A 12331-nucleotide genomic window follows, 5' to 3' on the forward strand; every position below is an offset into this window, starting at 1 on the left:
TACCTCCACTTGAGGTGGATGCTCTACAGACACCTAATTTTTGTGACTGTAGCCATGTACTGCATGAGATGCAACAGGAGTCAGAGGGGAAGACTTGTTGAGAGGTATCTCCAAGTGTGGAGCATTGAGTTTGGGGGAAAGAGAAGATCAAGTGAGTGCAAAAAGTAGTAAAGTGTGGCCTTTCTCATCAGTGAGCATTTGTTGTCTTTCAGAATGCATTGTGCCTGGTGAGAGTAAATAGCAATAAAGAGCAATTGAGTGCTGCAAATTGGTCCATTGAATAATTCAGAATAGTTAAAAATGACATAATTGGCTTAAAGATGCCTAATCAACCCATCTAATGCCTCAGAGGTTCCCTGGGGCTTTATACTGAGGGATCGGGTGGGTTTTTCAATGTGGTCAGTGCTGCTGCTCGTCATCTGTTTATCTGGTGGAGGTTGCTCATGTTTGTAATGCTACTGCATGTGGCCTTTGGTTTTCTTATTGCCTCTCTGTTTCCAAATATTTGATTTGAACAAATGAGTCAAGAAAAATGTTAATTGCCCTTTGCACTAACTCCCAGGTTAGGTAAAAAAGCAACTGGGTTTGTAGAGGTGGTGGAGCTATGGATCTAGAGAATACTTTCAACCTGATCTTTTTAGATATATTTGCATGTATCTCAAAGCAGGGAATAGGTGACTCATCAGTTGGTGTAGGTGTGGGCTCCAGTACTATGTTTCCATTTGTGTTAATGACTTGGAGGAATCAATAGGAAGTTGTTGTATCCTCTTGAACACCTAAAGACTAGAAATAAAGCTAGAAAAGAAACTGCCGCTGCTCTGACGAGTTCCTAACTTGTTGCCCAAGGGAAATCAGTTGCAATGAAAAATCTTGATTCTGAATAATGTCAAAAAGGATGGCGAGGAGATAGCTTGCAAAATCAGAGCGGGCTGGAAATGCAGCTCAGCACTTGAGGAAATCCAGAAGTGGTTTTCCCTTGTAAAGACAGGCATTGCGCCGTATTATAAGCAATCAGTCCTTTAAATGGTTTTGATAACCATTGCAGGAGGAATATTCTGTTCATTTTGATGCATCTTAATTAAGGAGGCAGTGGGGAAATTTAGAGAAGCTGCCGTCAAGAATGGTAAAACTGGGGGGCAGAATAAAAGAGGGAGGAAAAAAAAAGGCTAAGTTTAGCCAGGCAAACCAGTATCTGCGGCTTTTATGGTCTGCAAGTTTCAAAAAGATGTAAGTACAAGAGGAAGAAGAGAAATGGCGGTTGTACAGGCTGATGTAACCACGAGTAATGTGGGGAGCGGGGGGGGCAAAGCAGGGGGGTTAGGTGCCGTTGGAATGACTCTTCCCCAATAAATCCTGGTCAGAAACATCATGCCCAAGAGGAGAGGCAGAAATCATCTCACTTGGGACCAATAAATTCAGGCTGCCCGGAGATGAGGGACATATATCTTAATGAACATTTCTTCCTGAGCAGGAGCAGGATGAGCTAATTGTCTTTGGTGCCCTCTGGTTTCCCTGGCTCGGATTCACATTTGTTGGATTTAAGTGTTGTTACAAGTAATTGGAGTTAGATATGCGGATCAGAGGAAGAAACGGGCTGTGTCGCTTATTAGCTAAAGGAATGAAGTAATTAAATTTGCCACTTTAAAGACACTTTCCTTCCCTGTCCTTAGAAAATACTGACCCTGCAGATTTTTGATGCCGAACTGTTCATTTTAATTTTGCAAGTGATGTTCTCCTTTGGGGCTTTGATAAACTGCTCTTGAAAATGTGTCTTTAGAAAAGGGAAAGGAAGGAAATGGCCTTTGCAAGGGGTAAGTTAAGTGCCTTGCTTTCTCTGTTCACCCTGTGTCTGCGCGAATGGGACATAGTATTGTATTTTTCCTTAAAGAAAAGGGGGGGTGACCCCAAACACCAGTTTTTAACAAGGGGTAACAAATTTTCCAATCTCAGAATATATATCAGTGTACCCTGGCAGGGAACATGGAGGAAGAAAGATGAGATGTGTAAATTGCTCTTTTTCTAGCATCTTGTAACTAGATTAGAGCTTTGTATAGTCCCCTATTTCCTCATAGAGGAAACAACTCTTTGGCTAGATTTTGGGGACTATAAGGAGAAATTGCATCCAGGCTTTCATGCAGTACATGCAGTTAAAGTGAATAAAATTGGATGCGTTATTTAAACGCTAGGAGGGTAGCTGGAAGGTGCTTAATATTGTTTCTCTCAAGGAAATGGGGAATTAATCACTGGAAATGATGGATGGATACAGAGGAGGCTTGTTGTATAAATCCCTTTAATTATATTGCATCATTGAAGAGATGATGAAGTTGGTGTTGGGGACAACTGGTCCACCTGAGTACATCTCAGCTAACACTGAAATAAGGAGGGATGGAGAGCAAAGGTCTCCCCATTGCAGCAGGCAGGAGAGGCAGGCTGGGTGGAGGCATCACTTCTGCTGCAGGGTTGTGTGAAATAGCCCACCACGTGCTGCTGGCGATTACCGTGGTTACAGGAGACATCATTTATGCATGTAGTGTTTGGAATATAAAGCCCGAATAATTGGCATGAGGAAATTGGAAATCCAGAGATAACGGCAGGACTGTATGTGCTATATATATCAAGTGGCTAGTGACAGGCTGTTCCTGCCATCGAGTTTAATGTTGTTATACATCTGTTGAAGGCACAAAGTGATTGGAAAAAGTGGTATCATCAACATGTTTGCTAAATCTTTTAGTGATAAAGTGCTACAGTTTATTATAGCAAGGGGAAAACACAATGTAAAAGTCTACTGGCCCTAAACTGAAGCTGTAACTAATGTACAAAATCCAGTCCAGTTAATTCTATATTAATTTCTTTTTGTCTGAGTGATTCCTCTTTGCACTCACCCTCTCACCCCCATCTGGGAGATGCCTTAATGCAGAAGGCTGGTTGCAGAAACTCATTACTTTTTGAGCATCTGCAAGAAATATTAAAAGTTGATTGCAACAGATGAGGTTAAAGGGGGATGAGCCTCATCAGTGATCCACATCCTGCTGCCAGATTTGGGTGGAGAAGAGCCTCATTTAAGATGACAACCTAAGCACTAGTTATAGCCTAAAGGATTCCCTAGAAATCCCAGCAAACACCAAAATTCCTGTAGGTGGTATGTATTTGAAAGTAGCAGAGCAAGATAAATTCTCATATTAGCTTAATTTGGAAAAAAATTGTGGCGCTATGTTGTGGCTTTAAATGGTGATGGGTTACAGAGCCCAAAATGGAAATGTGCCGAAATTCTTTGGTGGGGTGCAGGGGAAGGAGCGCAGTTTTGCTGTGATGGGTGGCTGTGAAGCAATGCTTTTGCAGTTATGGCTAAATAAACCATGACAACATAGACTAAATGCAATGAAAAATAAGGTACCATGCCGTCTCGGGTGCGTCCCAGCTGGTGAGCTCCAGCTTGTGTGTTATCTCAATGTCATAACTGGACTGAGACAGAGCTGGTAATGATTTGTTTTAAATTTGCACAGTGAGACAAGAACTGAGTCTGGAAGAGAATTACCCAAAGTTCAGGTCTGCTCCTCACCCACCAGCTGCTTCACAAAAGCACGGAGAGTGCTCTGCAGCGCCGGAGGAACGTCCTCTGGCCAAAGTGGTATTATGCTGTATGGAGCAGACTGGAGCTCTTGCTACAGCATCATTTTCTGTTGATTGTCATGAGAAATATCAGATGGTGTCTTGTTTTTGTGCTTTTTCTGTCTGTAAATGGAATAAACTTTGTTCAAGAAACATCTCCTCTGCCCAACCTCCTTGTAAAGACCTTTGGTAAAAGGAGCACCATGAAGCTCATAACTAGAGGTTCCTGAGAGCTGCATTTTCTTCTTAAAATTGCAAGAATTATGGAAAATTGTTTTTGGGTAGAGTCATTCTGAACTTGTGCCTTTTTTTATTGAGCTATTGTATCTTTGTTAACTAGTCTTTGTTTTTTATTGTGTGGTTTTTTTATGTAGCTCCCCAGAGGAATTTCGAAATCGCCTTTAAGATGTTTGATCTGAATGGTGACGGCGAGGTGGACATGGAAGAGTTTGAGCAGGCAAGTTGAATGACAGGTTGACTTCTTGATGCTACAGCATCTTAGTCATAAATGCAGCACTCCTCTGCGATGTTAGCGTGATTTATATTGGTGGTTACTGCTGGTTTACATCTTTTTCTTCTGTGCTCTACTGTGTTGCCTCAGTGCCTGTTTTTCTTTGGTTTTGTTTGGTTTTTTTTTCCTACTGAGTATTTCAAGACACAATTTTTCATTGAACCAGGACAACTGTGAGTATAAACTCTGAATTCCTGTGACTTTATCACCAAGGTATCTTTACAAGATGTTACCTCCAAAGTAAATAAAGAATTTTTTTCACTGTATTAGTGTCATAGCATTTTGATCCTACTTTCTTCCACAGCTTTTACTGCATTCCTTGATTTTGTTTGTCCTCAGAGAACCACCAAGGCAAGTCTGCTTCAAAGAATTTAGCCATTTATTTCAATGTAATCTAAACCTGTGTTTGTTGAGAGTGTATTTTCATTAGTTTCTTTCCCATACTTCTTACAAGGTTTCATCATCAGGGAGTTTGATGCAGGCTTTTTAAGGAGCTTAGCTGGCACATCTGATACTGGTGAGGTCCTCCTATAAGCTATGGTTTGTGACTGTGTTAGAGTGAGAATAGATTGAAGACTTGAGCTGTCAGTGGGGAAGAGATCTGACCTCCCGAGGCAGAAGTGTATGCTTTTCTTGCCTATGTAGAAAACAGCCTTAAGGCTTTGGAAACTCATAAACATCCTGAAGTCGCTGTATATTAGCAAAGCTTCATGTGTGTGCTACTCATGAAAGGAAAAGTAAATGCGTTTGTAAAGAAGGGAACTGGCCAGTTGGATGAGGAGTCACCACCTCTGTTATCAAAGTAGGTAGGTAGAGGAGATACACCACTTATCTACCTGTATCTACCACTATCTGTTCATGTGGCCCCTGGCACTTCTTCTGTGACCCCACATCCCTCGGGGCTGTACATTTAATGGGCAAGTGGAAGTTGCTCCTTCTGGGCAAAGGAAATGAAACTGTGGTCAAAAAAATAACGTGCCTTTGTGGGTTTTTTTTTATGCTGGAGGACATACGTGTTTGGAGATGGTGAAAAGCTGTGTACTGATATCCAAGAACAAAGCAGCCCTGAATAATCTCATTAAAAATTCTTACTTATCGGTTGGTTGAATGATTAGTTAACTTCAGAAGAGTCTGTAAAAGGTCATGCTTGGGGCACTTGCTATAAATGGGGAAAACTAGTGGCAAAGCAGGTCTGTAAAATTAATTCCCCCTTTCTAATCTTTTGCTGTCATCCTCTTTAAATTATTACCTGTGGGTGTGAAGTCATAATTATGAGTTTGCTCCAGAGCTGTGTAATATATCTGGTTAACTGTACATTTTAGATGCAAATTTTGGACTATTAGGAGAAAGGGAGTGTGTTTATCTCCAATATGATATCCCTTCACATGACAGTTTGTAATGTAAACCCAGGAGTTTATTCATTTTCCTTTGAGTGCAAATCTGAATCCACCACTGTGTCCAGGTTATTGTGCTGTTTGGAACTGCCTCCCTACAAACTACTGATTTAGCTATGAAAAATTCCAAGTTTCCTATGTTCCCAAGTAAAAAAATACTGCTCTGTCTTCTGTTTGCATAGTGCATGAATATAGCACTCCACGGCAGCTATCTGATAATATTTAACAAATCAAAAGATGTTCTACAGTAGTTACTAATGTTCTAGAGTGAAATCAGTTATGGAGATAAATTAGTTTAAGAAAAGTGGAGAACGGTTAACTGCCTACTTAAAAATGCATTGGCGCCAAGGTACTAATGCAGGTGTCATGTTTGGCTTTTTTATTAGACATGTAAAGTAAGAAAGAATATTTCTTGAGGATGAATGTTTCGGAAGCACTGTGAAGATGAAAGTACAAAATTGAATTAAATTATTTCAAATCATCTGTTAGGCTAAGGGAAGTTATATGTGCATTAAGTCATGTAAAAATCCTTAGGAAGAGGGACATATTTTTGTTAAGCTTGTTACATGCGTCACTGCCTCTATATAAAGGGATAAAATTCCTGGTTGGCATCACAGTATTTTGGTAAAGGCTGATCTTCCAGAGCTTTCGAGTCAGAGGATGAAGGAGCTGTTTTGTAAAGTGAGAAGAAGCTGACAATATCTTCGCAGATATCACCATAACTGATTTGCTGCACTTTGAACAGAATTAAAGCAAAGGCATAGCTTCAGTGGGGGGCACGTATATAACATTATACACGTTTAATATAACACACGCAATAATTTGAGATAAATACTCTTTTTCACTCCTTATGGAAATGCCTCAGTAAGTGCATGAAGGATGGCAGAGTTTGCAGATCTGTACCATAAATATCTTACCTGGCAGGGGAAGCTGGAACTGGCCCTTCCAGGGGAATATGCTACTAGAGGTGGCATCAGTTTAAAAGAGCAACATCATTTTGGGGAGAATGGGAAGAAAAAGAAGGGAAAGAAAAGGGTAATCACAGAAGCATCGTACCGTCCCCACTGGCTGTGAGCACAGGGGGAATAAATTTCTTACTTCTTTTTCACAAGTCGTCTTTGGAGACAGCCAACAGCAGGTCTCTTCTCATTAACGTCTGACAAACCTTAAGAGTATTCATCAAAGAAGAAAATTGCTTGTGGTAATTTAGCTAATGTGCGAGTAAGTCAGAGGCTTTAACTACCTAATACTGAATTTCTTCAGGCCTCACTGAAGAGCCTCAGATATTTTTTTCCAGTTGATGCATATGGCTAGTGCATAGCGCTAAATAGTTTGATGCCTGCCTCAGTATCATCTTCAACTTCTCATCCTTCACCATGTAAATTGTTAGTTTACCCTTCTATTTTTAATTAAAATGTCAGATGAGAAGTAGTAAACTCTCAAGCAGTGTTACTTGTGATTTCTCTTCAAACCATTACCTATTTTCATTGGGTTTTTTCTTTTTTTTTCTTGTCTGGTGCAAAACATGAAGCAGATCACAAACACTTAGGCTGAAATACGTACAAAAGACAGTGAAGCATCTCTGTGCTTCCCATCCTCGTATGATCGATGAGCTGTGGGGGAGGACAGCACTGGTTGGGCTGGAGGACAACTTCTTGCAGTGGTTGCCTGCCTTTCTGGGTATTAGAAGGATTACCCAAAATAGGGACCAGGCGAGTAATTTTGGCTCCAGTGCCCACAGATGGATTTTCAAACTGTCTGATACTTGTTATAGATGGGGAGAGAAGAGGGGTGTAGGATGCCGTATAAATAACACCCGGGAAAAGATGCTCTATTGAACAGCCTGCAGTGTGGTAAACACTTGCTTCTGCAGAAACAGAGGCCGTTTTCCAAGCTGGTCACAAACTGCATTGCTTCAGACAGTTTATAAATATTTGTCTCCAAAATGTGCATGCAGAGCTCGCAGTTAAAGTGGAGCACGAAGCAAAATAAGGAGTTGCTATTTACAGTGCAAAAATCCTTCCTCACATCACAGTGCATATTTCAAAGAAAAAAACCCCACACCTTTTTTCTGTATTTTTTGTTTTCTGACTTGACTTGGTTTTCTTTGTAGTGGAAGAATAGCCAGTAGTCTGGGGTTCAGAGGCAGCGTTTCAAGCGAGGCGAGCCCAGCAGCGATATGCAGCATTCTCCTCCGGAGCACCCCCTTTGGGCTTGTTCCAGAACTTACCCTCTTGTTAGGAAAAAATGGAACACGCTGTATACCACGATAATGAGGTTCTGGTGTCCTTTTGACAGCTGGAGCTGTTGGCAGCTGTTTTTCTTCCTCCCTTCCAACTTTTGTCGGCAGGAGGAAGAGGCTGAAGGCAAAGCAGCGATGTTTGCTGGAGCTTCGGGAAGCCTGTGCTGTCAAGGCTGAGTGCCAGGCAGCACGTCAGGTGGCTTTTTTTTTCCCCTGCTTTCTCACACTCGTCCTTAATATGAATCCTCTACCTTGTTGGAAGAGATCAGCTATTATGCAGAGAATAACCCTGGCTTCTCATGTCACTGCAATAGCCATTCAGATGGGCGTGTGCTGGGAAGGGGTAGTGGGATACTTGGGGATGGAGAGAGGAGGCGAGTGTGCCTTTGGCTTGGCTGCCCCCTTAAATTAGCACAGAACCCTTAAAATAACAAACCGTTAGATTTTTCAGGCTGCTGCATCCTTCAAGTTCAACCTTTTGCTATATTGTAGGGGGTAGGGAAGTTGTCCTGCACATCCTTGCCCTGTCCTGTAGCATCCACTTGCGTTGAGCGGTGCCTTCAAGAAGGTACAGGGCGCTGCTGAGAGCTCAGGGGAGGAGGAGGATGCTGTTTGCCTGCATGGTTTGTTAAAAACATTGAGATATTGGTGTTACATGTACTTTCACACTTGGCTGTCTTCGTGCAAATTTCCCAGTCTGCAGGTAACTCAGATACCTCTGCATTACTTGTTATTCTGCTGCCGCTGCTGCTTAGGTTGTATTTGGGTTGATGAAGCCTGTGGGACTTTTGGAGAGCCCTTTGCTCTGGGTGGGTCAGCCTGCGCCTGCAGCTCAGCTTCCCGCACAGCCCCAGGGACGGAGGAGCTTCCAGACGCAGCACAGAGTGGCAAGCAGCAAGGAGGGGGTGCCCTTGGGTAGAAATCCCCTGGTTTTGTGCACAAGGGGAAAGGAAACGCGATGTGAGCTAACTGGGGTTGGTGTGAATTAACAAGGATGGGAAGTAAAGTAAGAGCAGAAGCTCCAAAATGTGCGCAGGCTTTTTTCTTCCTCGCAGTTGCCTCGGCTTTCTCTCCTCCTGCGACTCCGCTGGGAACAAGCTGCTCTCTGCTGACCAGGCGTAGGATCAGTGCTAAAATGCTCATCTGTAAACTGGGTGAATTGTTTCTTAAAACTGGTTTTAAGCATTTTATACTCTTCTTTCTTTAAAGAGGACTGAAAAATCCAAAGCCTAAGTTCAGCCAAATTTTTGAATTGCCATGTCCTTTAAAGAATTATTTCAGGAAAAAAAAAAAAATTAGAGGATGACATGTCTGAGCCTGGAGCACTTTTGTACGGATACTTGACTAGTATAAGTGCCAGTGGTGTTTTTGATGCCAACATTCTCCCTTTTATTTTTAGGTCCAGAGCATCATTCGCTCCCAAACCAGCATGGGCATGCGCCACAGAGACCGGTCTACAACGGGGAACACCCTGAAAACTGGCTTCAACTCTGCACTGACAACATACTTCTTTGGGGCGGATCTGAAGGGGAAGCTGACCATCTCCCACTTCCTTGACTTCCAGCGCAAACTGCAGCACGATATTCTGAAGCTCGAGGTTTGGGTTACTTTTTACATATGGTGGAGAGGGCAGTGCAGCGTGGACAGTGCTGCATGACACGCTTTCTGGGGGAAGAGCAAGAGCATGGGAGGGATTTGGTGGGAATTACTACAGCTGTGGCTTGTAGCACTCAGGGATCAAACCTGTTGTTGAATTTCTGATGAGCATTCTGGTGCCTGTAGCATCCCCAGGAACATCTACAACTTTTGTTGGTAGCTGCTCTTGTGGATTTGCAGCAGCAGCCGGTACGTCCGGGGTGCGTGTCCCTCCATGTGTGGTGCTTGCCTTGGCAATGCCTTGACGCTGCCGATGGAGATGATTGAGATGCAGTCTGTTGCTACCTTCCCGAGGAAGGTTTGTCTCATTCCTAGTGAGCAAGCTGTGCCCTGAAGGACCAGGGTTCATAACCATCCTAAAGCTCTTCATCTCTGCTTTCGTCCCCACCTTCTCGTTTGCTTCACTATTCTGAATATTTTGGCTGTGTAAGTGTTCAAGCCTTGTGTGAATCCTGCTAAATAGGTGGTCTCTGTTATGTGACCTCCATTATTCACTCCTAGGTTAACGTGCATTATAAGAAATGTCCGTATATTCCGAGACTCTTACCCTTCAACTGAATTGAAGGCTTCCTTTTTTCTTTGCATTACCAACAGTTAACAGCACCTCCCAATCTCCTTCCTGCTAGTCACGTAGCCAGAATTTAAACATCAAGATACAAAATTTGGGTCTTTCGACTAAAGCGAGTACAAGAATAGCAATGGGGGACTCCTTGGTCTGTGTCTTAGCTCCCAAGTGAAGCTGACTCAAAAACAGTGCCCTTCTCTGGAGCAAGCTCAAGGGTTTGACCTGGCTTGAGCAAAGCCAGGCTTTTATTTGCATCAGAAATGGGGATTTTGTGCACAAGAAGATCCCCCCACAACCATAACCTGTTAAGACAAAAGTATTCAGAGCTCACTACTGTTTCAGTCTGATGCATGAATGTCTGCGTGCTCAGGTTGTGTGATCCAGCTAAAGGACAGCATTTTATTAAATTCCTATTAAGTCAGTCGTTGCGAACTTAACTTGAATTTATTCCCTTTTTTATTTGGGGTTTTACAAATCTAAGTAAGAAAGTGACCCAAGGACTAAATTTCTTTTTATTAAGGTAATTGTCCAGTTCACTGACTTCATTAAACTGGTCATTAAAGCAGGTGGTGTGGCTCTACATTTGCAGTGGGAATAAGTTGGTTGAAGAAAATGTTCTTCATGAATTGGAAAGTGTCGATTCCTCAGTGCCTCTACAAATTGAAAATGAATGCAATACTTGTTAAGGTTAAGAAACGTAAGCTGAAATTTGAATGCAAAGGGAAGAGAAATAGAGATTATTCTACCCGCGTTTGCCGTCCTGCTCTGGTTTCCCACTGCCACGTTTACTCCAGGAACAGGCAACAAGGAGACACTGAAGTGGCATTCCTGACCCTGTGCTGGAGTCCTGTACTCCCTCCATGGGTCCCTGCTTATCTCATTAAGAAGCAGTGGGGTGTTTTTTTTTTTTCAGTTTCATGGTACTAGTTCTTCTTTTCCTCCTGCAACAGTTTAGCATTAATTTAGTTTTTAGTGATTTCACTCAATTGTACATCTTTCTGGTGAATGTTAATTGCCTTTCTAACAAGTTACTTATTAATTGGGGACAGTACAAAATATTTATGTCTTAGTAAGTTAATGAATATCATAAATGCGTCATTACTGAATTCCTGACAGCACCCTTGAGCACAGTACCATGCTGTGCTTAGCATTTTTAATACTCATTTTAACTGAAAAATTGGCTTATGCAAAGGTAACAGTTCTGTTCTACCACACTCAATTTTTTCCTGAGTTCGTGATACTAAAGCACCTGATTTTTCTGTTCATAGTTCTCATCAATTTAGGCAATACAGACCTATTTCTGTGCTCAGCATTATGCAACATGGCCTCTCTCGTCTTCTGCTTTTATCTCTTTTGACATGATCTCTCACCTTCTCTCCTTGCTTCACATTTGATGTGTTTGTTCACGGTTAAGCAGCTTTTCGCACAAGTGTCTAGTAGGTTTGCATTGCTCCTTTCCCAGGGAGTGCTCTAATGAACTCAGCCACTTTAAAAAAGTGGTAATTCAGAGAAGAGACATCCCTCAAGTATTTACCTTGACCCATGCAAATCAAAAATGTGAGAAGTGGTGCTAGGAAATACTGTACTACAGAGCATTAGGTAACTCACGTAGCTGATTTTTAATGGCTTCCCTTGTTTTATGTGTCTGTTTGGATAATGAGCCTGTGAGCACAGTGGTCCTTTGTCAGCCTCGTGCTCAACTGCCCATGCAGATCATCTTTGGATCTTTCTCTTGGCGTGGCTAGTGTTACCGGTGGATAAGAAGGAGGAGAGAAGAGCTGGTGGCAGATCTGCCAGGGGCTCAGCTAAACTCTTGTACCCTCATCTACTCATCCTTTGCTGGCTTAGCAAAATTAGTACATGGTCTGAAGCTGGGTTATTAATTTGAAAACCAGTTTTTGTTCCTGTTCGGTGTCTGAACTCCAGAAAAGGCTTTGGGGAAATGCATTGTGAGCAGGTCTGAAGAATATCTCCTGGGACTGGTGCAGCCCCCGAGTGACATGGTGCCTCTGTTCTCAAACTGGGATGCTTGCTTTCTCTCTTCCAAAAGAAATCTACTTTAAGTAAGACCTTTTTTAAAGCTGTTTTCCCTTTGGCTCAGGGTCCAGGCATATCTGCAGTTAATACACTTGAGAGCTGGTTACTTCTGCTGATGGTGAAGGTGGAACAATAGTGTCTGACCATCTGAACCCACTTTCCTCTTACTGATTTTGGTTCTTTTTTTTTTCTTGCCAAAGTATTAATGCATATTTCTTAAGATCGAGCAGAAACTTTCTCAGGGGAATTAGATCAGACAAAGCCCTGAACATTTCAGTATTCCTTATGGCTGAAGTGCTGACAACATGTTTAAGTAA

At 42.3% G+C, this 12331-nt stretch overlaps 1 protein-coding gene across 5 annotated transcripts in view; it reads left to right on the top strand.

The window, feature by feature from the left end:
• Positions 1–12331, top strand: part of MICU1 (mitochondrial calcium uptake 1) — a 112737-nt gene that overhangs the window by 67199 nt on the left and 33207 nt on the right. For all 5 annotated transcript variants that reach the window (XM_087763870.1, XM_087763868.1, XM_087763871.1 and 2 more), the window contains 2 exons: positions 3984–4066; positions 9156–9353. In XM_087763870.1, the coding sequence (XP_087619996.1) occupies positions 3984–4066; positions 9156–9353 (281 nt within the window). The remainder of the gene's footprint in view (positions 1–3983; positions 4067–9155; positions 9354–12331) is intronic.

Source organism: Nipponia nippon, unplaced genomic scaffold (assembly GCF_047370975.1).
Source record: "Nipponia nippon isolate SJK-2023a ecotype South Korea unplaced genomic scaffold, ASM4737097v1 scaffold_3, whole genome shotgun sequence".
In the NCBI taxonomy this organism is placed as follows: domain Eukaryota; kingdom Metazoa; phylum Chordata; class Aves; order Pelecaniformes; family Threskiornithidae; genus Nipponia; species Nipponia nippon.